Source organism: Brachyhypopomus gauderio, chromosome 5, assembly GCF_052324685.1.
Source record: "Brachyhypopomus gauderio isolate BG-103 chromosome 5, BGAUD_0.2, whole genome shotgun sequence".
NCBI lineage: Eukaryota > Metazoa > Chordata > Actinopteri > Gymnotiformes > Hypopomidae > Brachyhypopomus > Brachyhypopomus gauderio.
In genome coordinates, this window is record NC_135215.1 from 27,483,900 (window position 1) to 27,511,851 (window position 27,952).

A 27,952-nucleotide genomic window follows, 5' to 3' on the forward strand; every position below is an offset into this window, starting at 1 on the left:
TGATCAGCAGTATCAGAAGAAGCTCAAAGTGCTGGGAAATAGCAACAGCTAGCAGCACTGGCAACTACCCGAAGGGCTGGAGCCCAGCAGGGTTACACGCACAGAGCTGGCATGGACAGCATGGACAGCTGGCATGCGCAACACTGACACCAGGAACCTATGGATTTAAACTGTGACTGCAAACAAAAGATACATGAGCAGCAACAGGTCATGGGAATAAAGTGTGTGTGTGTGTGTGTCGCACATGATGTGGGGCCAGAGCAATGTGTCATATACTTACTAACTGCCAGTTCCAATTTTTCCAGTTTTTTGAAGTGTGGTTTTGTACCTTATTTATATCATTACAAAATCATATATTAAAGATTAAAATTCACACATTTAACATTTGTCATATTCTGGCGTAGATATCTGTCTACATCCTTTTCCTAATGTGCTGTCCGCCCTCTCAGAAGCTCACTGCTATTCAACTCACACATTATTATTCTCTCAGGTCAATTCTGAGATTCCTAATTGTACAAAAAAAAAATCAGTCTAACACCAGGACTGCACAAAGAGAATGTTTGTTTCTTAATAATTTTATTTCATTATACTGAAACAGCTTCACTGACACAAAAAAACCCTGGGATGTGGCAAATATACAAAAATCACGAGAGTTGATCCAAAGGAGGCAGAGCCTGGTTGGCCAACATTATGCCAGTGCTTCACATGGGTTCAACAGCGGTTCAATGGCACTCAGGTAGAAGGCTCAGAGGAGCAAGCTGAGCTTTATCTGTGGAGGGTCTTTTAGTTTTAAGACTTTTGCATCATCACAGGCAATATGAAAGGTCAAGCAGAAGTGAGAGTAAACGTACAGTAATAAATATAAAATAAATTTTGAAAAAACTACTGAGGTATGGGGAAAGGAAGAAACCATCAACACAGGAACCCTCCACAGATTCAGCTGGACTCCCCTGGATAAACACCTGAGGGAGAGTCAAGGCACAGAGCTGCAGCCTGAACAGCGTGAGGCTGTCAGACGGCGAAGCTGATACGGACTTGAGAATGACTGCTGCCTGTCTGACAGTGAGCGGAGAGCTCTGATTGGCCACGGTGTGTGCAGCTGTGTGAGGTCTCCAGCCTCACGGCAAGGCCAGGCCTTGCAGGTATGTGTTCGCCAGGACAACACCTGGGAAGCAGCAAGGTTCGTCATGTTGAAAGCAACGTGCCATGCAGATGCCCATGCTTGTTTGACTGGCAAGATCGGTCATCAGCTGACAAACAATCAAGTAACAAACAAAAACATTTCATTCATAAAAACGGCTGTGGATGACAGATCGATAGAAATACAACTTTTCAACAAATTTACAAAGCAAGCTCAAATGAGAAAGACAAAAATAAAAACAAACAAAGAAAGAATAAGACCAAGATCTAAAATACATAATACTAAAATTGTGTTCGTAAACACTTGAGATGCTATCCCTTCCCAACCCTACAATATCTATGTGTAGCTTACAGCAGATTATTTACAAAGAATATACAAGTGTCAAAAAAGACCATGATCCTAAACATGCACAAAATATACCATTTCATCTGAAATATCCATTTGTTTATATCCAAGTAGATCAACAAAGGATCTATAAATATTGTCCACTTTGGCTGGATCAAAAAGAAACACGCTCAGAATGAAATCTGTGGTGTTTGCTTTGACACTTATGTCTGGTGTCATGATAGTCTGTGTACCCAAACTTGTAGACATATGGCAGATTGATACAGCAAAGCATGGCACGAACAAGAAATAAGAGATCCAAACTTCTGACTGATTTATAATGCCATGCAATAAGAGACAAACTGCACTTTTCATTTCCTGGGAAAACTAAAATAGATTACAAATAATTAAAGAAGATATTTCAGCCAAATTGATTTGTGAGGTGGAACCCAGGGCCAAGAGTGAGAACCTGCCCTGATCCACTGAACAGTCCTGCCAGCAGTCTTAAACCAGCAGGCTACTGGAAAACCTCCAGCAATTGCCTGCCGCCCCGCGAGCTTTACAGTACGGTTTAAAAAAGTGCTGAGTCATGTTCTGACCTCTGTTCCGAGAGCTCTTGGTTTCCTACCCTGGCTTTTACTCAACAAAATAATACCGACCACAATGAAGACAGGGGGTTGAGACACACATCGTATCCACCGGTATCCCGAGCTGCGGTGAGTGATGGACGCTCAGGTTTCAGGTTACCGGCGGTCGTCTCGTTTTATCCGTCTCAGAGTCAGACTGACAGCGACAGCACCGAAGTTGGAATGACGCTGGACACAGAGGATTCACCCTCAGCTTTTACGGCCGACGATACTAAAGCCTCCCGTTTTAGTCGAGTCAGTTAAGGATGTTCACGTGTGCTTGCGCAGAACTCATCTGCGTAGCTTGGTATACGAGTTACAGAGTAAAAACAACATGAAAGAAAATGACAATCCACTTGACGTGAGTCCTGGCTCAGCAGTACATTCCAGCAGCCCATTACGACAGCTTCCGCCGCACAGCACAACGTCACAGCGAAGCCGCGCATGCAGCTAGTGGAAAAAAAAGATTGGACCAATTCCCTCACAAAGCTTAGAGACACTAGAACTTGATCATCAACAGGTAACTACCAGTCTAGTTACATCTAAAATGAAATACTGTTGTTCAATTACTAAAAAAGTAAAAACAAGAACAACAACAACAACAAAAAACTGGGGGAAAAACAAAAACTGAGTGTTTGTTAGCGTACAAGTGAACTCTCCTGTGCGCACACTGAGTTTTAAACATACTTAACATATATAAACAATGTTGAGACACAATCTACAAGTGCTGTTTGTACATGGAGAAAATGGCCTCCCCAAACATGGAGGACATCTTTCCTGCAGTGAAGGCAGCCAGGTCACACTCAGCATCTCTCTGTCTCCTTCTCTCTCTCCCTCTTCCTCCCTCCCCCTCTCTCTTTCTCTCTCTGTCACTCTCTCTATCCTCCCCCCACACACACCCATCCAGATAGAGAGCTCTCATGCTCAAGACAGATCAAACACAAGTGTAATTACTCCAGCTCTTCTCTGTGTTGCGGTTGGAGATTGAAATCTCGATTTCCCATGTGCAACCAAATCAAAACAACAACAACCAGCAACAACCACAAAAAGGCAAAATGACACCCAAGGACGATGGTGTGGCGACACAGAGAGGGCGGAGTGGGACAGGCAGATCACGTCTGCGTCTGGCTGAACGCCTGCGTCTAATACTGTGTGGGAAGTCTGTGATATGACTGACATATGGCTCAGAATAATACTGGGTCTGTGTCTTTAGGGAGGTCAGGGTGGGACGTGGCAGGCTCCAGGTTGCTTAGTGACCATCAGTGGAGCCAGGGGGATTGTGGATCCAGTCGAGGATGATGAGGGACAGGCTGCCGAACATGAAGATGACTCCCACCACCAGGAAGATGGCTGCCTGCAGATGGAAGGGAAGATGTGATGTGATTGGTGGATCAGCAAGGACCATGCGAGAACGTAGAGAGAGTGTGAGCGACGACGCCACTTTTGCTACAGTGACGATAATGTGAACGGCAGCTGGGAAGCATAGTCAACTGAGGTCGTGCAGGTCAAAGTGCGGTGGTGAGCACTTACTGATATCTTCTGGGGGGATCTGAGTGGTACGCTCTTCACCAGACGCAGGTAGAAGGCCGCGGGGAGAATGAAGATTAACAGGGTGGCAGCGGAGGAGCCTACAGAAATAAAACATCAAAGACATCAGAATCAGATCAATGTTTGATCATGGTTAGATTTCAGATCAATTTTAGATACATCTCAAAATTCTTGAGATTTTTAAATAGAACACACATCAGAACCAAACTATGAGTTTTAGTGGAGATGTTTTGCTTGTGTGTTGTAAGGAACCATTGACAATAGCTCTGAAGACACTATGTGACACTATGTAAACTGTACATATGTTTCTGTAATCTTTATAGTGTGGAAGCATTCGGCAGGAGGATGTCATAGCTCACCTATAAAGCCGAAAATGTCTCTGATCGTTGGGACAAAGATGACGAGAAGATTGTTGAAGACTAAAATGGCTGCGGCAATGAGGATGTGTCTGATCCAGCTGAACTCTCGCCCAGCAAACAGCAACGTAGTGATGGAAGATCGGATCTGAGTGCACATACCAGGATAACAATAGGTTAAATAAAGATTTAGATTACTCTCTTAGTCTAACAAAAAACAAACATTTAATACACCACACAGACATAGGACCCACATACTATTAATAGCGCACACACACACACACACACACACACACACACACACACACACACACACACACACACACACACACACACACACACACACACACCTCTCACACACCTCTCACACACACCTCTCACCCCACTGCCAACTTATTTGTATGTATAACGGGTTGAATATATCTCTCTGTGTAGGAACCGGATATTGTAGTTTTGTGTTTAACTAAAAACAAATGAAAAATGGCCATTTCATTAATTAAAACTGAGCATGGATATTATATCTAATAAAGGACTGTAGCTGGATAAAACAAGTTATGAAAGCAATATGGCCAGATTCTTTTTTATATTAAGCAGGGTAATTGGTTCTTCTTTATTTTTAATATGAAGACAACCTTCTACAATGTTCTTCAACCTGCAGTAGGCCAGCAGAAAACCATAACTTAATGAGGCATAAGTTCATAAGAGCCATATGAGAACTGAGTTCACTTCACACACGCGCACACGCGCACACACACACACACACACACACACACACACACACACACACACACACACACACGTGCACACGAGCACACGAGCACACACGGTGTAAATACTTCAATATAAACATGTAAATACAAGAACAGGTGGATGAGAGACTGCAGGTTATTAGCAGAATCTGAGTCACAGGACCGAGGCTTTATGGGCTCAGACCTCAGGCCTGGGAAAGGCAGTGCACTGGGGGAAAGTTCAACGATGGAAGGGCGAAGAGGAACAGGACACAGGGCGGGGCCCGGGGGCCCCGGATTAACCTGCTGTGCGTACAGCTTGTGAAACGGCATGAGAGGGTTGCATCAGCCAGCTCACAGCAGGAGCAGTAGAGTCTCACCCACACCACCTCGCGTGAGTTACGTCTCTTCTCTCCAGAGCGACGAGGTTGACTGAACTCTATTCTGAACTTTAGTACAGAGTGTGGGCCTCTTCAGGGCAAAAACTGACTCATCTTAAAAGTAAAGTAACTGTCACGAAATGTGATATAAGTGAGGTAGAAAGTATTAAACTTACCAGGTTACTTAAAAATATATATTTTTTTAACGCAATAGGCATTTTCTAATTCCACTAACAAGACATCCATGTTGGCTTCTCTAATCAACAGTTACCTTAATGACTGGTTTAAAGGATCAGAGAAGCCATAAAACATACAGGAAAATATTTTATAAAGTTTTTTTTTAATTTTTTTATGAAAGTTAAAGTCCCATGACATTTTGCAACTTTGCTATATGAATGGCTAGAGTAAAAATTTGCTTAATTAAACAAGAACAAATGACATAGTGATAATCCAATATACAACAAAGATGAAAAGAAATAAGAAACAAATTCTAAGATTCACATTAAGTGCACTTATCTAATGAAAATGTTCAGAACCAGTGCACGACTCTCTCCTCCTGCCAGGTGCTAGTGCTGGATATACGGTAGGGTGGTACCAGCCGCTACTCTTTGAAGAGTCTCTTACATAAAGGGCTTTTTGCCACCTGGGTGTGACATTTCGGTTCTGCAGCACTAATGGCTGAAATACTTCAGCGCTCTCCAGTGAGCTGTGAGGGAGTGAGCGTGCGACATTCATGCAGTGGCCTTCTCCGCTCTGTCAGTTACCACGGCAGCGGACCACTGCCCTGAACCACGGGCCGGTGGTGAGAACTCAACAAAGCACTGGGGCCATAAGCTTTGGAGTCAGAGTGATTGCTCTTCCCACCAGAACTGGGCTTCAACACCACGAGGAAACTGCTTTCTGTAAAAGGTGATGACCACTGTCGGTCAGCTTGACTTTTCATTGCTAGCTTTGCAGGTCGTCAAACTCAATCTACTGTCATGGTAATTACACAGACATACATGCTCTGATGACACAGAGTTAGCATAGTCCTGGAAAAAGGCCCACAGAGACCTCAAAGTCATAACTCAAACCTCCCCTACACTTGTAACCTCTCACTGACACCATAGACAGCAAAGCGGCTACAAACGGTGCAAGTCAATCTTTATTTTGCAACAGTAATGGGCCTTAAACAATATTCATTGCAAATCTATGTATAAATGCACAAATCCATATTTAGTACAATATTTATGTTATAAAAATGACAAATGGGAGAAGAGTTAATTAAAATATACTGCAGTACATATAATTAGCTACATGACTACAACACATATGCCACCATGTGATCTCTGAACTTAAAAAAAAACACTGACACACTCAAGCTGTAATCAAGTCATCATAGGAGCTGTGTCAAGCTGTGTGATCAACTAAACGTATTCCTTATGTCATCATAAGAGTCAAGCTGTGTGCATTTCACCATTAAGAAAGCCCAGCAGATTAATCCATTCCAGCAAATTGTAACAGAAAAGGTTTATCACACTTACACTGTTACTAAGCCAAGGTCTCTGCAGGCCAAAGACAAAGCAAATGTAATCTCTCTCTCTCTCTTGGAAGAGGTGTGACCTTTTAGAAATGTTAAGGACAAGGAATGCCAGGAACACAAAATGCCTCGTATATCCTTCTGCTGCTAGCGTCCGAATGGTCTCTCTGAACTCTTTGAACTATCACTCTGTACTATCTCTCTACTATATTTCTGAACTATCTCTTTGAACTATCACTCTGTACTATCTCTCTACTATATCTCTGAATTATCTCTTTGAACCATCACTCTGTACTATCACTCTGTACTATATCTCTGTATTATCACTTTGTACTATCTCTCTGACATGCTACACTAGAAACGCAGTGGTAACTTTTGGAACTAAATTATGCAACAAGAATTGAAGTAAAAAAAAAAGACACACGCGCGCGCACACACACACACACACACACACACACACACACACACACACACACACACACACACACACACACACACACACACACACACACACACACACACACCAGGGAACAGAAGGAATCTCCAGTGTTAGTTGGAGTCATTTGATGCCATACTTGGAGCGCTTCCAGTGGTAGATCAGTGTAACTGCACTGTCTGAGTCTCCCCAAGGTCAGGCTCAGTGCGCAGCTCCAGTTCAGTACAGTGGAATATTCCATCCACCCTCACCCCCACCCTCACCCTCACCCCCACCCTTTTAAGCTTCCTCTCCTACTTCCCTCATTTCAAGGATCTCCATGTATGTGTAATCATGAATGAGCGCTCCCTTTGCTTTGTTGATCTAATTACAGAACACAAGTGCAATTTTGCGTATGTGAGATCGCCTCGTGATAGATATGATGTTCAATGGCCATTCGATCCCAAAGCTTAATTGAAACTTGACAAAATTCTTCTTCTCTACTTCAGTTGTAAGGGTATTCTTACACAACAGCGCCACCAAGTGGACAGATCACAGGTCTGCCCGAGAAGAGAACTCTGGGTAAATGAGCAAAAACACGACTTCAAGAAAATCAGACACACATTTTACTCAACATACTCTAAATGATTTGAAACTCCCTGCTACACCAGGAATAAGCTTTAAACTTAATCTGATTTAGCCCCGCTATGCAAGTTGAACATCACAGCCATTCAGGGGTGAGATTGAAAATAGGAAAATGTCAAGCATGTTTCCAAATGTCTAAGTGTTAGTGTACTGTATCCTAGAAGGGCCTGATGTTCTCATGGAGAGGTGTCCATGGAGGACCCTAATATAGCTGCATCCATTTAGGGCCCTGCTCCAGTGACAGATCTCACACTTGACACTCTTGCTCACCCCAGCTAGGGAAGGTGAGGCTAAAACCTCACCACTCAGATGTAGGGCGCCATGTGGGTAGCCACACAAATCGTGGGCTTTGTGCCAAAGCTTTTGGATGTGCTGTGGTAAATCATATCTGTGAGTGTTTCTCTGGCAAAGTGCACCACAGGGAACTCTGGGACCCGAAGTTGGACCCGAGCTGGAACAGTGAGGGTGGAGAAGTGTGGGTGGAGCTGTGAAAGGTGAAGCTGTGAAGGGTGGAGTTGTGAGAGACTGCTTAGGAGAGAAGGTTAATGTCACCGAGGCATTTTCAGGCTGCTAACATTTAGTGACCTCATGAGGGAACAGTGTGTGCTTTTGCTCGGCACCAGGCTGGCCTCGAGACTGGAGAAAACAGCAGAACAGTCAGAGAACTGCCCAGGCAGTCGGAGACACCACTGAACAGCACATTCACAACCAACAACCACATAATTAGGCTGCTTGACTTAGAGCCTATTTCAATGTGCACAACACTGACAGTACAGCGCCAAACATGTCCCGGTGTCTAAGCGTTTACATGTGGGTGTGTGTAAGCAGTGAGAGATGATAAACAGTATTTTGCCTGTTATAGCATCAATTTTATCTCACTATTATCATAAACATCAACGGAGATCAGATTTTCTGTTCTCAGTGTAACTGATAAGTGTCATTTAACAAAGCAGACCAAGAAATCGTTAGCAGGGAGCATTATAAGAAGGTTCTTAAAAATGTAGGGGGAAAACTGAACATAATTTAAAAAGAAATTATGCTTTTAAAGAAAAATCCTTGTAGTTTTAGATTTATTAATAAAAGAAGAGCTCATTATGGTGAAATAATATCTGTGATGTTATTAGAATATCGCTTTCACACAATGATACAATGAATGTTTACACAACACTGAAAATGACATTTCCATAACCTACAAGAAAGATTAGGGGAATGTTCTTGCAACATAAAACTTTGAGCTGGGAATATACAATGTACATTATGCTGCTATGAACTTTCATACCTGTCTGTGTGTATGTGTTTGTGCAGGTATGTGAATGTGAACATGTGTGTGTGTGTTTGGGGGGGTGGGGCGTTGTGTGTGTGTGTTTGTATGGGTGTGTGTGTATGAGTGCGAGCACATGCGTGGTACTCACGGGGAACAGGACGATGGGAACAGTGAGCGTCACTGCGGTCAGCACAGCCAGACGCACCATCAGCAGCAGGGTGTCAAACTTGTACACCTTAGTGAAGGTGTGAAGCAACTCGGCCTCCACGTTATCTGAGGGCCACAGAAAAGGTGTCAGAAGAGGGGGAGGGGAGGTGTTAAGGTGTTAGAGGAGGTGTCAGAGGAGGGGGAGGGGAGGTGTCAGAGGAGGTGGAGGCGAGGTGTCAGAGGAGGTGTAGGGGAGGTGTTAGAGGAGGGGGAGAAGATGCTCAGAAACAGCATGCACCTCCTGCATCTTCTGTTAAGGTGGTGTAAAAGCCTTTTGTGTATAGGTAAAGGAGCGTACCATAGAACGTGAGGTAGCCAAACAGCGCAGACAGCATGTACATTATAAGCATGGCCAGGATCGACAAGTTAGAAACATTTTGCATCTTCTTCCGACTGCGACTGTAATGTGCAACACAGAATCACATGTAACAGATCAAACTCAAAATTGACAAATAAATGTATTGTTTTACTGTATATTTTTGCTGGCAAGATAGGAACATATATTCTACTCACTCCTTCAGTTCACTGTATATGGGAAGGACTTCTGGGTGACACACAAAGGCAAAAGCCAGAATGGGAATAGTGTATGCAGTCTAGAGGAAAAGATATACAGATCGATCCATTCAACTTAAAGGAGTTCCATATGATAGGGACGGTTTGCTGCTACGCCTAAGCCATTTCAACAAAACCCAGCCACACGTCTTTATTCAAATAAAATAAATGTAAACATTGACACGCACATACATGTTCAAGTCAAATAGCATCTTGACGTGTTACAACATGTCTGACGCACAAACCCGCCGCTCTCACCTGGGAGTTGAACACAAAGTACTTGGGCGTGCACATGTCCTCGTAGTCCTCGTAGGGGACCTCGGAGATGTGGGCGGCGGCCGCAGGAGCGTGGGGGTCCAGGTGAGTGTCGCTCAGGTGCGTGAAGGCTGTCAGAGCGGAGCTGTTGTGGAGCGCGTGCGGCCCCAGCAGCTCCGAGCCATTTAAGCTCACGTTAGACGTGTGGTGGAAAAAGAATGGCAGAGGGCAGGGGAGCTGTGTTTTCTTATAAATTAACTGAAAGACATGGAGTGAGAAAGAGTGAGAGAGAGTGAAATGAAATGAAATGTGCCATATTTTGTCAATTGTGATTTTTACACCCCAATCGAAATTTGTCCTCCGCTTTTAACCCATCTGTGCAGTCAGAACACACACACACACACTAGTGATTACTAGGTGGCTGTGGATCACACGTGCCCAGAGCGGTAGATAGAGTGATAGGAGAGAGAGAGAGAGAGAGAGAGAGAGAGAGAGAGAGAGAGAGAGAGAGAGAGAGAGAGAGAGAGAGAGAGAGAGAGAGAGAGAGAGTGAGGCAGGTTTGGGAACTTCGTGTTTGCATCAATGAATTTGCAAAAACCAGGCCCCATTGCGCTAGCTAACTCAGTGGTGTTAACGTTTGACTCCAGCCTTTCCTGTATTACATCTCAGTAACAGGCTGAGACTGTTACAGGCTTCTCATCTCATCCCCAATGTTCTATTCTTACTTAGCGGTGTTTTTGAAAAAAAAAAGACAAAAAAAAAAACAAAAGTACACTTACCACACACACAAAGAAGACCATACATGAGAGAGAAAACCCACTAGTGTAGCCCAGGTAGCCTGCACAAGAGGAGCAGAAATGTTACACACATACAAATACACACAATACGATAGAAAAACCAATCACACATGAAGACAAGCAAACACACGTCTTACCGAGGTTTTTGAGCAGGGATAGTGGTAGAATAATTCCAACAGACACAAACACTACCAGGTAGTTTCCATTCAGGTACCACTCACTGCAGGGGAACCAGAGAGTAGAGATGACACACCCTCCCATACACACTCTCATGTACACACCCTCTCGTGCACCCTCTCCCGTATACACCCTCCTGTACACTCTCTCCCGTACACTCTCTCCCGTGCACACTCTCCCGTGCACACTCTCCCGTGCACACTCTCCCGTGCACACTCTCCCGTGCACACTCTCCCGTGCACACTCTCCCGTGCACACTCCCGGACCCATTAAACATCATTACAGAATAGCAAACAAATGCAGGCCCTCACACTCAGAAGGTTGCACGTACCCAGAGATCTCCTCTAGTCCTAGAAAGGCTCGGATGACCTCGGGAAGCTCGTATTTCACTATGAACAGGTAGCTGGACATGGCTGAACAGAAACAATTCAATCAGTCACAACCTGCTCCCATGGGACAGTTTGACCAACTCCACCACAGCTCCACCTTCTGCATCCATCACTACCGCAGGAGGTCAACTCAAAGCTACTAATCAGTACTACAGGCTGACACATGGGGTCACAGGGTGAGCACAGTACACACACAGATGCAATTCATCACAAACAGAGCAAAAACACCACACACACACACACACACACACACACACACACACACACACACACACACACACACACACACACACACACACACACACACACACACACACACACACACACACACACACACACCCTGAATAAGAGTTAAGCACATGTGCAGACAGCTCTCCTCACCTCCTATATTCTGCAAGATGATGGACCCAAACGCAGTCATTTTCCCAGGCCAGCCAAATGCCCTTTCACCCAGCTTCTCGTAGATTAGGGAACCTGACAACGAGAGGATATATATGTGTACAACAGATATATAATATATACACATACACACACACACACACACAACAGAGTACAGGCTACAGTACTATTTATAACCCTTTGCATTGCACACATGCATGTATGCACCCCCCCCAAGGAGACTACTGACGCACTAACCTCCTTCTTTCGCCGTCACCAGCAGCAGATGAATGGAATAGAGTGACAGAATAGCCACGGCCAAGAGGAGAACACTGCAAAGCAAAACCAGAATAATCTCAACATTCACTCTGGACGTGAACATGTACACATAATTTTTTTATGCTGCAAAGTGGCTAGGGAGCCCTCGCGTTCTTTCTGAAGAATTACTGCAAAACTAGAGAAATTTTTTCAATCCTTTTTTTGCGCAGAACATAACACTACACTCTGAGTCCGTGTCGAGGTCTACTAAAACAATCCTGGCAGGTGAATGTAAGTGAACCATGGCACAAAGGTTTTTTTTTTTTTAAGCATTCAGAAGAGGCCTTCAGTCTCGCCCATAGCCCTGCGTGAGGGTCTCCATTTTGAACCCAGTCATCTTTCATGGCCCACCACCGTGTCACGGTACGAGAGACAGAGTGCAGGACCAAGAACCGACAGAGGGAGCGTGAGAGAGAAATAAAGAGATGCAGGTGTGATAAAGGGGAAACCTCTGAATCTTTCCATCACAGCTGTAAGAGCTGACAGGGTAGTGGGACGCTGGCCACCCATCGCTCCAGCGGCACAGAAATAGAAGCGAGAGCTGAGAGGCCCAGATGGGACTTGACACTGAGCCGCCCACGGTCACGTGAGAGCTGAGCCAGACCCACTCTTCGTCCTCATGCTACGGGCAGAATTTGAGGTCAGAGTGACTGAGCCATTCAGCTGTCCGCTGTCACTCAGAACAGGGGACTCCGTCTCCAAACAAACAGAGAACGATGGCCAGCTCCGCCCCCCAGTGGTTCTCTACTTCTCTTAACGCAGTCATTTCACTGCAGTGTCCTTCCTCTCTTCTATGTCTCCTTCTCTCTCGCAGTGTCTCACACACATGTATGTTTCACTCAGTGACCCGAGATCTGGTTTTAAAGGAAGAGGCCAATGAATGGGAGTTCCATCAGCAAAAATAGCACCGGCGTCTGCCTTACTTACATGACAGATTTCACAGTAGAACCCCTCCAGTCTGCAGGGCAGAGAAGGAGGCCCCTCCCCCCACCTCACCCTACCCAAAACTCCACCCCCTAACCCCACCCCCACCCCCACCCCCACTCCCGCCACCCCGCACGGCGCAGCCTCGAAACTCCATCCAGAACATACAGTAAGTACGGTGCACACTTACAGAAACAGGACGATGCCTGTGTTGGCCATTGCAAAAGACAGGCCCAAGATCCCACTCCCCATGATGGCATTACTGAGGTTAAAAACAGACATCCCAACAGAAGCATGGCCCGGGTGCTGCAGGAGAGAGAGAGAGAGAGAGAGAGGGAGACAGAGAGAGTGAGAGAGAGAGAGAGAGAGAGAGAGAGAGAGAGAGAGAGAGAGAGAGGGAGAGAGGGAGAGAGAGAGAGAGAGAGAGGGAGAGGGAGAGAGGGAGAGAGAGGCATGGGGGTGGTTGGGAGTTGAGACATAAATAGACTGTCAGTCCTCATAAGCAAAGTGTTGATTACAGCTGCTTTAAGTTCTGCAAGTATGATTATTGAAGTATTCGGTTGTGCTCCTATTTCACAGTGGTAGAGAGCGGCCTGAATAGGACTGGCAGTATTCACCGCATAAAAAATACAGTCTGGATGTGCTCTTGCAGAAACTCCGGTCTCATCAGGTTTCTTATTTCTTCAGTACAGCAAACTTCAAAATTGTGTTTGAAATATATGTTGCCTGCAGCCATATCAAAAATCATGCAGTGGCTATGCTGTTACACTACCGCAAAACCAGCGAGCTCTGTGTACTGATTCATCTGAGTAGGACGCTCAGCCTGTTCAACTCGTTTGTTGTCACTGAAGAATGTTCTTACATATTCTTCATGATACTCCTCAAACTTCTTCTTTTTCATCATTCCATTTGTGAGGAACTTCTGACTTTCTGCGTCGTCCTCGTCCATATATTGACTGCAAGAAAGAAGTTGTTTATTGTGAAGGAAGGAGGTTGGTAAAGCTGGTTATTGTAGGAGCGAGGAGAGGATGAACACTGCAAATGTAATATGGACACGACATTTACACAACTTGCATCTGTCCAATGATTCAGATGTAAAGGAAAGAGTTTGTGTATGCTCTGATTATAGCTCTGTGTGAGCACTCACGCTCTCTGAAAAGCACTAGATCTTTGGAGAAGGCATTGCGTATAAGACAAAGGTGGGTGTGGAGGGTGGGTGTGGCTACTGACCTGCTCATCGCGGTCTTTTCAGATTCCATTGGTCCAGCGAAGCGCTCGTCCAGGCTGTCGTTGCTGTCGTCGTCCGCCTCCGTGCTCACTTGCTTCAGCTCCATACGGTCCATGGCGCGCAAACAGAGGGAAAGTTGGGAAAGTGCAGGGGGTGGGTCTCTTCTCGTAGTCACGGCAGCGCGGAGAACCTCTTTCTGGGGAAGAAGAGACAGGGCTGCTGGTCAGGGAACGCAGGCCACGGCAGCACGATGTCATGAGAAACCCTGCGCACATGTACTCAGGCAGTGTCATGAAAATGGCACTGGAACTGAAAACAGCAAGGGTTAACACATGGGAACCTGACAGACTTGATATGACATGTCTATGGGCGAATAGCAGACAGTGTCAACACACACACACACACACACACACACACACACACATATATATATATATATATATATATATATATATATATATATATATATATAGAGAGAGAGAGAGAGAGAGAGAGAGAGAGAGAGAGAGAGAGAGAGAGAGAGAGAGAGAGAGAGAGAGAGAGAGAGAGAGAGGATGCAGCCTATGCGGTTTTGCTCTAGACGATTATTCTTTAGAGTGTGGACACAAACTATACATACATACATACATACATACACACACACACACACACACACACACACACACACACACACACACACACACACACACACACACACACACACACACACACACACACACACACACATATATATGTGGATGACATATAATGTCTATAATCTGTATCTTACTGCTCATTTAACACAGGGGCGGGGTGGGCAGGGCAGGGCAAGGTGTGACATTCCCTAAAGCATGTTCTCTATGTGTAGGTAAGGAACGTCTCAGTGGCATTTGTGAACTGCACGAATGAGACACTATTTACATATCCAAACAGAGGCTCACCATGGTGTGAAGCCTTTGACAAGCTGTGACACTTTGTTGTTGCTATGGGAAACTCACAGTGTACAGCAATTATTTAATTGTACTGGCAAGTCTTCCCATACTGTGGAAACACAGAAGCCGTCGGGATGTTACACAGCATTTGCTGAACAGCCCCTTAGATGTTTATGCACTGAATTTCAATTAAAAACACCAACGGTTTGTTGTTCACCCAGTTTTACAGCAGGTGTTTTCAGTGTTAGAGGCTAATCCAACACCTGAAAAACAATCAGAAAGCATTGAGGAGGGGCTCCTCTTTTGTGTGTACTATTTTCACAGTCCAGTTTGCAAATATACTGCTCAAAAAATAAAGGGAACACTAAAATAACACATCCTAGATCTCAATTAATAAAATATTCCAGTTGAAAATCTTTATTTATTACATAGTGGAATGCATTGAGAACAAAATAACATTAAAATGATAAAATTGAGTTCTGGATATGGAATCAAAATGTGGATCAAAATGTGGAAATCAAAGTGGAAAATTAAATGACAGGCTGATCCAACTTCAGTGGAAATTCCTCAAGATAAGTTAAAATGAGGCTCGGTAATGTTTGTGGCATTAATGTGCATGTATGCTCCTGGGCATGCTCCTGATGAGGCGGCAGATGTTCTCCTGAGGAATCTCCTCTCAGACCTGGATTAAAGCGTCAGTCAACTCCTGGACAGTCTGTGGTGCAACGTGCAGTTGCTGGATGATGTCCCAAATGTGCTCGATTGGATTCAGGTCTGGGGAACGGGCTGGCCAGTCAATGCCTTCATCATGCAGGAACTGCTGACACACTTCAGCCACGTGAAGGAACCCAGGGCCCACTGCACCACCACATGGTCTTACAATGAGTCTGAGGATCTCATCCTGGTACCTAATGGCAGTCAGGGTACCTCTAGCTAGCACATGGAGGTCTGTGCGGCCTTCCAAAGATATGCCTCCCCACACCTTTAGTGACCCACTGCTAAACCAGTCAAGCTGGAGGATGTTGCAGGCAGCAGAACCTTCTCCACAGCATCTCCAGACTCTGTCATGTGCTCAGTGTGAACCTGCTCTCATCCGTGAAGAACACAGAGCACCAATGGTGAATCTGCCAATCTTGGTGTTCTTCGGAAAATGCCAATCGCTCTGCATGGTGTTGGGCTGTAAGCACAAGCCCCACTTGTGGATGGCACAGCTCGCATTGCTGTGCCATCCTGGATGAGCTGCATTACCCGAGCAACATCTGTGTGTTGTAGACACTGCATCATGCTACCTCTATGGTGAGAGAACTGACAAAATGCCAAAGTGACCAAAACATCAGCCAGAAAGCATGAGAACAGAGAAAAGGTCTGTGGTCACCACATTATTGCTTATTGCCTCTCATTTCTACCTGTTGTCTATTCCATTTGCACAACAGGTTGGTTTCACTTGGAGTTACATTGTATTGTTTAAGTGTTCCCTTTACTTTTTTGAGCAGTGTATTTGCATCCTTTTGGGTATGTGCTCAAGCAGACAGCAGTTTGCCAAGTCACAAATGCTATACTGAAACATTCAAACCTTCAAACTATCTAATGGTTATAAATAAACCACTGATTGTTACATAAACACACCAATCACAGCCAATTCTTCTCCCCTATAGACCAATCAGCATTTCATAACCATCTAGAAGAAAGGAAATTCTGGTTTCATTCAAAATGGAGGAAGACACTATTGTCTCAGACTGTGCCAAAAGTCACCGAGGGAGGTCTGTCTAAGAGGCTTGTCAACTTGTTTTTTGCCAACAACAGCACAGAGCTCATTAGCTACATGCCACAATTGGAATTGTCAGTGCTAACTGTGGACAGCGTCATCTATGACAATGCTGTAATATTCCACATGATGAGTGCAAATAAAACACTGTCAGGATTGAAAGAGTTTGGAGAGTAAGCATCACACCCACAGGAGTCCTGATGAAATCTCATCTAGAACTACTGATGACGTTGTTCACTGCACAGAACACAGAACACACTGGATTCACAGCCGACTGATTTTTAGTTTAAAGCATTTATTCCAGTTTGACTATTCCCAGAGCTGGATACTACTTTGGTGCTTCCCTTCAGAGGAGACAGGTGAGGTCCAACCTGGTAGGTTTAGTGCATTTTGGGCATAAAAGGAAGTGGTGTACCAAGGTGAATGAAGAACTTCGAAAAAGTGAATTCTGACCTGAAAATCCTTGTTAGCAATTCTTGAGAAAAAAACCCACCTTGACATAAGATATTATGCAGCACCTTCTGCAGTTTATAACATAACTCATAAATTCACCAGTTTGATCCCCCCACCCCAGCTCACTTGGTCTTTGAAGATCATTCCTGCTGACAGCTGTTTGAAACCTAGCATAACTCAAGCCCTGCAATAGTAATTTAGAGCCAAAATGGTAGTGTTGGTAAACCACAGAAAATTCTCCCCCCTCAGTGCCAGCGAGAAGGAAAGCATTATGTAATACTTTATGAGACAGCAAATGAGACCACACTGCCAAACCATTCGTACATCAATTACCCACAATTCTCCTATTCCTCACACAAAGCTCTCTTTGATAGGACTAACGTGTGCAGCCAGGATTGTTCTGGCCCAAGAGCTGAAAACTTTCCACTGAGGCACTCCTGGCCCTTAAGAGAGCCAACACTGCGCTGAACGTCACTGGATAAAGAAAACTCTGATTCATGGGAACAGCAAGCTAGGTGTGGTTGATTTGCATATGAACATACCTGGGCATTGTGACACACTGTCAATCATAGCACTTTCCAGGTTTTCCTTCATTTCTGGGTGAATTTTATACCAAATGGTTGCAGTGCATACCTCTTCTTTCATAATTTGTTTCCTTTCTAACAAACGAGCTACACAGTAACAAATCCAAATCATTACCAAAAATAAGTTTTTAAAACTACACCAAAACCTATACCAAAAGGTTCTGTACGTACTGTATGACGCGTTAGACTGTGGACCCACTGGCAAGTGTATGCAGTGTTGGGTTTTCTCTCCCAGCCAATCTGAAAGTCAGGCGTAGTTTTTAAATGAACCTTTAACGATGCATGGCTAATATTTGACAGTAATAGTAATGCGGGACCTGTTCCACCTGTCCTGCCTGTATGGATGATATAGTGGAAGTAGACATACTCCACCGCCCGCAGTGCCTCTGCGACATGACCGACAGCGCTCTGCACAAAGGTTCTTCACCACCATTACTTGATGCAATTAAATGATCAAACAAATCTTTGCAATTATCTATGTGTCATTCCTAGTAGTAGTAGTAGTAGTAGTAGTGACAAACATAGTCCTGTGAGAACCACCACTACTGCACAAATAAGGTCAAAGCGTAGTGATTAATTTGTTTTCATGTCAGAATGAAAATTTGATAATTTCAGTGCAATTAAAATCAAGCTGCAAGAGATTCGATTTTAATTGCACTACCTCATTCATTAACTGCACAAAGATTTATAACATGGTTTCTAACATTCTTTTATGGCCTTTTAAGGTTGTTTATCATTGTTTATCATTGTAGCAGATTATCTAATAAAGTATTTGGATTTGTGACATGTAGCTACAGGATATGCTTGTAATTATGTCTGTTACTATGTGGACCGTTGTATTTTTCAGAAATATAGATATTTCAGCAAAGTCAATAAAGTCATAACTATCTTGCAGCTTAATCAATTTATCATTGTAACAGACCATTTAATTTCATCTGTATTTCCAACCATACCACACATTCCAACACAAACCAACACATTTTCCTGACATTAACTCACTTCAGTACAAAATGCAAAATGAAATAGCACATGCATACTGAGAAGTCAAGCTCTCCATCAGAAGACTCTTGGAGCAGTTCCGAAGGGCAGCTGTATGACGCTACTGTGTTTTACAATAAGAAAAAAGTTTCTCTCTTCAAACTCACCTCATGCTAGGACTAATATCCACCACACACACACACACAGAGTTTGGACACCAACCACAAAGCCACAAAGCCCTTGAGGCAAGATGACAGCCACACATTCTAACAGAAGTCAGCATTAGCAAACAGCTGCACACACTAATGTTTGAACATGAAAACAATGTGTATCTGCTGAATTTCTAATGACTTTAAACTCAGTATCAGGTGTGCACGGTTGGCTCCTGTGTGAATGATAAGCTGTTAAAAATATAAAATACTCACAGTCGCATATAAAGTACTCACAGTTAGACTACTGCAGGTAAAGTACTCACAGTTAGAATAGTGTTCCGTGCTGAGAGGAGGAAAGTTTGCTTATACTGCCTCAGGTAAGTGGCCACTATAAAGAGTAGAGGGAGGGCCCACCTCAGCCAATCAGGTCTAATACAGTGCGAGTCATTGCCCTAGTGCTCCCCCCCCCCCCCCCCCCCCCCCCTCCTCCCCCCCCCCTCCCCATCCTGCGTCATCAGACAGAGGGCACACAGGATCCGCACAATGTGGACAAGATAACATGCATTGCATCAGTCACTGTTTACTCTGATGATTTGGGATGAGGAGGATGAGCTTTTGATATACTAATTCCCATTATGCATATTCTCTCTCTCTCTTTCTCTCTCTCTCTCTCTCACACACAGACACACAAACAAACAAACAAACAGTAAGCTACTGTACACCAGCATATATATGAACAGAATAGCTCTCGTGTAATGCCATACCAACCCACCATCTTTAAAAATGACATCAGTAATCTCTTAAAAGTATTGTTTAGGGTTGAGTAAATGTGACAGTTCAAGTAACAATTTTGTTACTACTAAAAATCAATGTGTTAATGTCACTAAAACAAACTAAAAGACAAGATTACATATTTGTATTTGCATTCTGTGGATGCTAGAAATAACTTTCACTTGGAAGTTTCAGACATTCTAAACATTACAATGTTATACATATTCTTACAAACACAAAGCAGTCTAGTCACATACGTAACTAGTGACTAACCAATTCACTCTATATTATCCAACAAATAATCCAGTGTATGCAATTTCAAACCTGAACAGTAAAGTGTCTCGTATCTGGTCAAATAAATCCCCTCTTACTGTCTGGATGCAGATGCATTTCTCATCTCAAGAGCTTTCTTGGTGATGGTCATTCCTTATATGGAGTAAGCCCTCTCCAAAGCACAGGGGACAACACACAGAGCCAATCACTAGCTTTGGCTCAAGGGTCAGGTCAAAACAAAGCAATGGATTTACACTTCACCCTGGCATCATGCCAAAACACATGCATGGTGCCACACTAGGTGCAAACTCACGTTCATGTCACACGTGACACCTCATTCAGAACAGAGGGGCCACGCTATCTCACTCAGAACAACCAACACGCACACACACCTTCATGTACTGCACCAACACACACACACACACACCTACACGTATCGCACCAACACGCACACACACCTACACGTATCGCACCAACACGCACCGCACCAACACGCACACACACCTACACGTACAAGCACCTACACGCATTACACACCTACACGCATTACACACCTACACGCACTCGCACGAGGAAACTTGTACAGATTCCTCAGATCATACCCGCATTATATCACACGCTCTACGCTCACTGATTTCCTAGAAGAAACAACCTAAGAAACATATTGTGTAGATAGAGTCCCATGCAGAATCCATTTAATATGTTTTAACAGAGAAAATAAAACATTCTAACATACTAAATTTACAACTGATTGTCAGAGTCAATGAGGGTGAGTTGGATGGCCTTTTTTGTCTGATTTCCAACTATACAACACAGTAGGTATAGTACACGTCTGTTTACATAGAAGAAACATCTCAATTCCACATCATAGTGCACCTCACAAGCAACTACAAGCATTGCAGTGTTAAGACCATCTTAAATGACAGCGTGTTCAGTATTATGCTCAATGTACTTTTTAGCATTCGTTTTCGGGTTATGAAGCTTCTGGTAAATTTGGCCCTGGTTCCATCTCTTACGTTATAACAGCCAGGTGTTATTGGTATGACAGTGTTACCTATTGGACATGCTATAAATTAAGAAATGAAAACAAAAAGTTTCCATTAGGAGAAGCATACAATTCTCCCCTCATAAGAAACAGGCCAAATGGAAATAACAACATCCTTTTTGTCTTACTGAAAATAATACACCCAGCTGGGCTCTACTGAGCAGTTTTTAGAGTACATTAAGGCATAAAGGGGGTTTAACTCATCTCCATTCTGCCGCAGGCCTCCTGCTCATGTCACTGTAATGTAACATTCCACATCTGCCCGAGTTCACCCTTCCAGTCCACACCTGCAGTGTGACAGTACATGCCAACCAGAAGTCAAGCTTAGGTCAGTATTTAAACACAGAAAATCAGCCTTTCCCAGTATCAGTCTAAGAACGTCTGGATCTTTCTTCGGACCACAGAAAGGAACAAAGTGTATAGAATTTTAATTGACGGCATGGAAAATGTTACCCAAGTCAATTAAACCCAAGTCCCCGTGAGGCCTGTGAAGATGGGAGAGGGCAGAGGAACCTCATCTTTTTGGACCAAACGGGCTACACAGGAACACATTGGGAGTCAAGTACAACTCAAGTGCCAGTCATCAGTCACGTTCACCAGGCACAACAAACTGGGGAGGAGGAGGGGGGGGGGGTGTCTGAACCAAGACATTCTCTAAACACTAATACCAAGACACATCACCACTGTCATTTAAGCTAAGCCTTTCAGAAATTCTTAACCATAAAATCTTTATAGGGTTGAATCCCAAATCCCACGCACTCCTTAAAAAATCTATTAAAACCATTATCTGCAGATATTTGACATAGCTGATGTAACAAGCGTGCAATCAGAGCATATCCACGGGTACATGTGTGTGAGTTGGCATCTCTCTGAAGCCTTCAAGCAAACATCTCCCGACACAGCTGTCCACAAATCACACTGCACTTAGTTAAAAGCCTTTCATGCAGTCTCCTTCCCAGGCTGCAAGGATGAGTTTAATGGTCCAGTAGGAGTTTACATTCTTGCTTTATGTATGTTTTCTAAGGAAACAATAAACGGTAACATATGAAAGACAGTAATACTGGTCTGGTGAAGGGTTAGAAAAGTAAAAGGACCAAATGCTTTTCGTAGGAAATAAATAAAGAAATGCATAATTTGGTGTGCAACCTTCATCACCAAACTTATGATCTTAATTTAACATTAATACATTAATTTCAAGAGAAGCAGTAAGCATAGTTTTTATGTTGGTAGGATCAGTGTTATTTCGAACAGTCAAACAGTGGAGAGCAATGGTCTGAAGGGCTGGGAGAGGGTTAAACTGCTCTACAGGTGACATTGTTGATCTAATGACTGTGGGATACTGGGTCCAGAAAAGTCCAGCTACAGATATTTAATCAGACAAGTTGTTAATAACAAATTCTGATTCATGAAATGCAGTAAAAGAACACAGAAGTACAGGAAAACAATGAAAAATATTAACACTAAATTGTAGTTTTAAGAAGAACTGCTTTTTCCCTCTGTGTTGGCATGCAGAGGAGCGCACGGCCTCCACCCATGACCTTATTGGACTTTATTGATTCACTCGTCTTTTGGAAGATCAGTGACACAACAAAATGTGAAAGGTTAAACTCACAGATGGCTCTTCTGTAAAATACCATAATGGGTATGTAATGGAAGCATGAATGATATCTCATACAATCCTTTGGTGAAAATGCTTATCAATTCAATGTTCAAAAAACTGCATTTCATTCACTGCAGCTATGCAACTCTCTATTAATTTTTTAACCTTAGCCATATTAAACTTAGGCCTGCCGTTCAGAACAAATAAGCGTCCATATAAAAATATGTTTCTCTGACCATGCCATGAGAAAGATGTCACCATATCACTGAGAGCTGACCTGCACTGCGCAACTACCAAACCAAAAGTAAATAAGTCCAATATATCATAATTTAGAGGCGTGTTTGTACATTGCGACATACATCTCAGTTTTAAATTATTAGAAATTTCACACGACGTCACATAGCATCTTGAGTGTCGTTGTTTTCTGATCAACATGGGTACAAACATTGGGGACAAACCAAGAATTCCAACACATTTCAGTTGGCTTGACATTTGTTTTGCTTTGTGAATTAATACATTTTTAGTTATAATACTGATACCCTATGAAAAAACAAAAAAACTAATAAATCCATATCAATAAAGTGGGATGACCTTACTTGCTACACCCACCTAGCTTTGAGCCATGTTTGCTCTCTGTTACTAATAAAACCTTGAAATGCATCCCAAAACAACCACAGGGCAAGTCTGCACTGTCCAAAACCTGCAGTACAGTCAGCAGTGTCACATGGCAGAAATGAGTCAAAACATGACACTTGCTCACATCCTTTAAATGTATATTAACTAGATGAGACACAGGACTGAGAATTGCAGACAACTTCATGATTAACCAGGGCTTAACTGGTATAAATAAATTACGTTAAATATAACTTATTAAAACACTGACAAAGCTGTGAGGAATACCGTCATGGTTTTAAGTATATCAGTCCTCTTAACCTCTCACTCCTGACACATTAGTTGCATCTAGCATTGGGCCTACACTGAAGTTCAGTGAGATGAATGACCTGAGAACCTGAAGAGCCTGTTAAGGTAAGAAAGTGGTGCTTTGCAAGCATAACTGTAGAAATGAAAGAGGAAAAATTCAGTACAGTACAGTACAATTCCTTCAGTAGAGGAATCTCGTCTCCAGCTAAAACCAGACTGCCAGTTTGAATGTTAGCATATTTCTTGAAGAAGATCAGACACAAGTGTAGCTCATTTCTGAGCCAGCTGAAGATCAGACCTTTGCACGTGAATGCATCCCCAGTCGAATGACTCTATCTGTTCCCCCAGCTGGTGCGGTCTGTGTTGCAACTAAGGGCAGCACTCCATGGTGGTAAAACCTCCTCCTACCTCCTCCTACTACCCTAGAGGGAGGCCTGAAGTCTGGGGTATACTGACAGTAATGCTGAATATCTACAACAAAACCACTTCTGCTCTGAGGATACATGTACACAGCGAGCTGTAATGATTTATATAATTTTTTTATAGTATTCTTAAATAATTTTAAAATTATTCATGGTTGGCTGAAACAGAAAAAAAACTTAGTGAATGTTATTTTCACTTTATATTTTAGGAAAAAGATAAAAATACACATTGGATACATGAAAGCCATTAGATTTAAATGACTACCTACTGTATATATAGCTTGACACTCTATAACCCTACACCTAAACGTTCCATGATGGTCTGTGGGTTTGGATGAGCTTGGGTAAACTGATACTGACTGAAGGCAACCTGTCTCTGAAAGGTTTGGCCCACATCTGCAGGGGTCAATCAGTTACCTCTTAGGCCAGTTAATGTACGATGCAATTAATGTGAGCCCTGGGTGAAAATACAGACATGAACATCTTGCAAAGCAGTGTACATGAGCAACGACTGGTATCTTCTAGCAGCTTGCTGTAACTGATCTAATATGAGTGGCTTTGAATACTAAAGGGTATTGTGTGAAAAACGTCCATGGAGTCCTTCAGTGGGTTATCCAACGTACATATACAGGCCATCGCTAGTTGGCTCAGCTCAGAACTCATCTTAGTATCTGAGTGAAGTGGATGATATGTGATCTTCATGTGTGGTTGTTGTGTTTTTTCAGGTACTTTCAGGAAACCCACAGACTGCCCTGTCCAGGTATGATGTCTCAGCCAAATTCAGGACCTGCTGTTTCCTTGCAATCAGGGTGTTTTCAAAGGCAAGACTGTACTTAGAAGGACGTGCTTATTATGCTTATTAAACTGTGGAGGTCAATATGACAATGAGGAAATAAACATCAGCACACATTTGAAACTTATGAAGAGCCAGTAAACCACAACAGACTGCTTCAACTCCATAACATCACAACTTTAAGTCAAATGGCAGATGGATGTCAGGTGAAGGGTATGATATCCTTGTTTTCTATAATAACTGCATCAATCTCAATGCAATTGGTATTTGCCTTCATCATTCCTGGTTGTTTAAAAACGTGTAGGGACTCTAACATTGCTAGAGAGGTCTCAATTTAATGGAATTTTAAACAAATGTATCTTTTTGTTTTGTGAATCTTTTGGAGGAGACAAACACAAAGGAATTTGAGTTAGGTTATATGGGCAGTTCTTCAAGCTTTTTGCATTGGTGACTGAGTGAATCTCTGTTCAGACACTGTGACGTGAGCTCAGGTCAGTTTGTACCAAAAGGCATCTGTATAAAGTTCACATGCTGAGTTTGTTCTCAGTAATCAATCGCAAACAGAACTGCTGCTAGATTCTACACTAGAAACCAATGGAAGGTTATAGATTAACATAAAAGAAATAATAGGCATATAATATGAAAATACTTTCAGTTTTCAACCAATATGTCAATATAGAACAAAAGCAATACAGACTAAGAAATTCCCCCAAAAGATTATTCTCATCTCAGATATTCTTCAACTTTTTCAGAAGATAGGTTTTTCATCTTTTGTGGCTAGTATAAAGCTTTCTTTGAGGTTTCCTTAAAGGAAATAGGAATAGTTTGGGTGGCATGTTTATTCACGGATGCAAGGTTAGATACCATGGAATTGCAAACCTCATTCAGCTATGTTAGATTTAATCTGTTTTGTTGTACCATATAAGGCTCTGTGAAGACGTAGTTGTACAATTTGTGAAAAAAAAACATGATAGCCTACTATTGTAGTTTTATCAGTGTTAACATTTCCAAAATACAATAGAAGACAAAAGTTCCAAGAAACCCTTCAGAAGTGGTAACCTTTGAACAGTTCATTTTAAAACACCATGAAACAATAAAGGATGACGAACTTATCAAACAAAACCACAGTTAATTTATGCGTAGGGTGGCGAACAAATTCAAATTAATTGAATCAAAATGTACCGACAACTCATTGAATATTAATAAATGTTACGAACGTGACGTCAGCTACAGTGAGAATCCATAACGCTAACCAATGGGCGGGGCTTACACCTCACTGTTAATCCCCGAATCTTCGAGAATGTCCAACGTTACCACAGTATTGGCTACCAAATATATTTTGCGTCAAATAATTTTGTTTCTGAGAAACCAGCCAAGAGTTTTTCATTGAAATGACTTTAACTGTGTGGTGGCAATTAGGCTCAATTATTGTGGATAAACTATCACGTAAATGGCGAGAAGACAAATTTAAATGGTACAATCTTCGCCAGAAAGTTCAGTTTTTCTCACAACAAAATCGTTTTAGAGTACACCTGCACAACACTATCCACTATGACTAAACGCTAATTCCGACTCTTTAATCAGACTCGAGGTCTAATGCATGGAGGAGAACAGTAGGATTCTCGCGGGCAATCTAAAACACTAGCCTCGCCCCCACCTTCCCGACGCTTCCACACACATAAACATAAAAGATCAAGTTGATTAAAACACAATTGACGCCTGCAAGGTACGGCGTTCTAGAGACGATCAATATTTCTCCACAGAAGTAAAGCAAACATGTTTCCCTAAAATGTCTCTAGTCCTACGTAGTCTACATTTGCGTGTTTAATATTATTTTTTTACCCTTAGCTACTTTTTACAAATCCATCTTTGATATGCACACAGGCGATAAAATATAGCGCAGCTTTGTTTGGCTAAATAGTGCATAAAGACTCCACAGATGTGGGGGGCTAAATGTCAGCGCTGCCACGCGCGCTGCAATATACAATGCTTTGTGCCTTACATACACGAAGACAAATTGTCAAATATTATACAATTAAAATTAAACCAACGACAGCAAGCAACCTCCTTTGAGCCCAAGTACTGTAGTCGTATGCATGATCTATTTACATGTGCTCTGAGATTTGTTTACTTTTATGGAACGTACTTTACCTCCTGCGAGGTTACACCCCTTAGTCATTTAGGCAGATAAGCTTATTTACTTCAGTGGCTGATTTTATAGATAATTTGCTGGTAACAAGTACATTAAATTCGTTTACTTCGTTAAAATCCAACTGTTGTTACACGCCGGACAACATACATATTTCAGGTTATATATTATTTTGACCTGTTTAGGTAATGCTGGGCTGCAGTAAATTGAATCACGTTTTTTGCATGCATGTGCTCAGGTAGCACAAATAGCTAGAATAACTACGTCTCGTTGCATTCAAATAAACTGTTGTTTGTGACTACCCACCTGATTCGTCGGTAAATTACTCCAAATCTCTCAGAAGCGATAGGAAGAGGCGGACGTCTGATACTTGGTCCTCTAGACCATACCCATTTAACAGAGAAGCGACCATGGAAATTTCCACCATGTGATGGTAACCCTCCTCGAGCATCAAATTACACCATCAAGACAGGGAGTCCATTTGCATGGTGGTCGTCTGTGGGAGCTTGTCCATCACGACGGAGGAAATATAATTAGAGAGGAGACTATGGACCCCTTCGTTAGCTTCTTGCTGCTAAACGTTCAAATGTGTTGATATGTCATATTGGTTATCAATGTTGATTGGTAACTGATGGCCTCCAGGGACGCAACCGTTTGGTCAAAAGTTGCCTGTTGTAACACAGCTTTTTATTTATTTTACAGTGCCATTGTTATCATGCATGGAGTTCCCGTCTATGCATAAGGCTCTGGAAGCGTAACAAATCCACTGTAGCCTGGACTCATTTTCAAACGTACTACTGACAAAAACTCAAGCTGTTGGGCATTCACATTAAATCTGGTGTGGATAGTACCAGACAGGCTGATTGAGCAAAATTTCATCATCATCTCCAATTACAAAATAAGGGAGACAATTCAACTGATCCAGTCAGTCACAATCTAACCACACACAAGCGTGATTTCCAGC

At 42.8% G+C, this 27,952-nt stretch overlaps 1 protein-coding gene across 3 annotated transcripts; it reads right to left on the minus strand.

Annotated features, from left to right (window-relative positions):
- Window positions 1-559: 559 nt before the first annotated feature.
- Window positions 560-27,436, minus strand: slc38a4 (solute carrier family 38 member 4). 3 transcript variants are annotated; one of them, XM_077006839.1, is made up of 17 exons: window positions 27,295-27,436; window positions 21,304-21,390; window positions 14,174-14,367; window positions 13,806-13,899; window positions 13,134-13,249; window positions 11,960-12,033; window positions 11,705-11,797; window positions 11,266-11,347; window positions 10,895-10,977; window positions 10,740-10,798; window positions 9,964-10,218; window positions 9,667-9,746; window positions 9,452-9,552; window positions 9,095-9,219; window positions 3,999-4,143; window positions 3,622-3,719; window positions 560-3,445 (listed from the first exon to the last, which is right to left on the minus strand). In XM_077006839.1, exons 3-17 carry the CDS (start codon window positions 14,284-14,286, stop codon window positions 3,341-3,343), a joined length of 1,623 nt encoding a protein of 540 aa, XP_076862954.1. In that variant the 5' UTR covers window positions 14,287-14,367; window positions 21,304-21,390; window positions 27,295-27,436; the 3' UTR covers window positions 560-3,340. The 3 variants fall into 3 exon arrangements, with proteins under 3 accessions (XP_076862954.1, XP_076862951.1, XP_076862952.1); XM_077006836.1 differs by lacking the exon at window positions 21,304-21,390 and having other exon boundaries at window positions 27,295-27,429; XM_077006837.1 differs by lacking the exons at window positions 21,304-21,390; window positions 27,295-27,436 and adding an exon at window positions 19,338-19,460.
- Window positions 27,437-27,952: the final 516 nt, after the last annotated feature.

Bases quoted from the DNA above. Each gene is read 5' to 3' on its own strand.
- slc38a4 (XM_077006839.1), bottom strand. From the start codon at position 14,286: ATGGACCGTATGGAGCTGAAGCAAGTGAGCACGGAGGCGGACGACGAC. The intron at 12,034-13,133 runs GTAAGTGTGCAC...TTTGCTTTGCAG, and splicing joins ACAGGCATCGTCCTGTTTCT to TGTTCTCCTCTTGGCCGTGG. The intron at 3,720-3,998 runs GTGAGCTATGAC...TTATTTCTGTAG, and splicing joins AGACATTTTCGGCTTTATAG to GCTCCTCCGCTGCCACCCTG.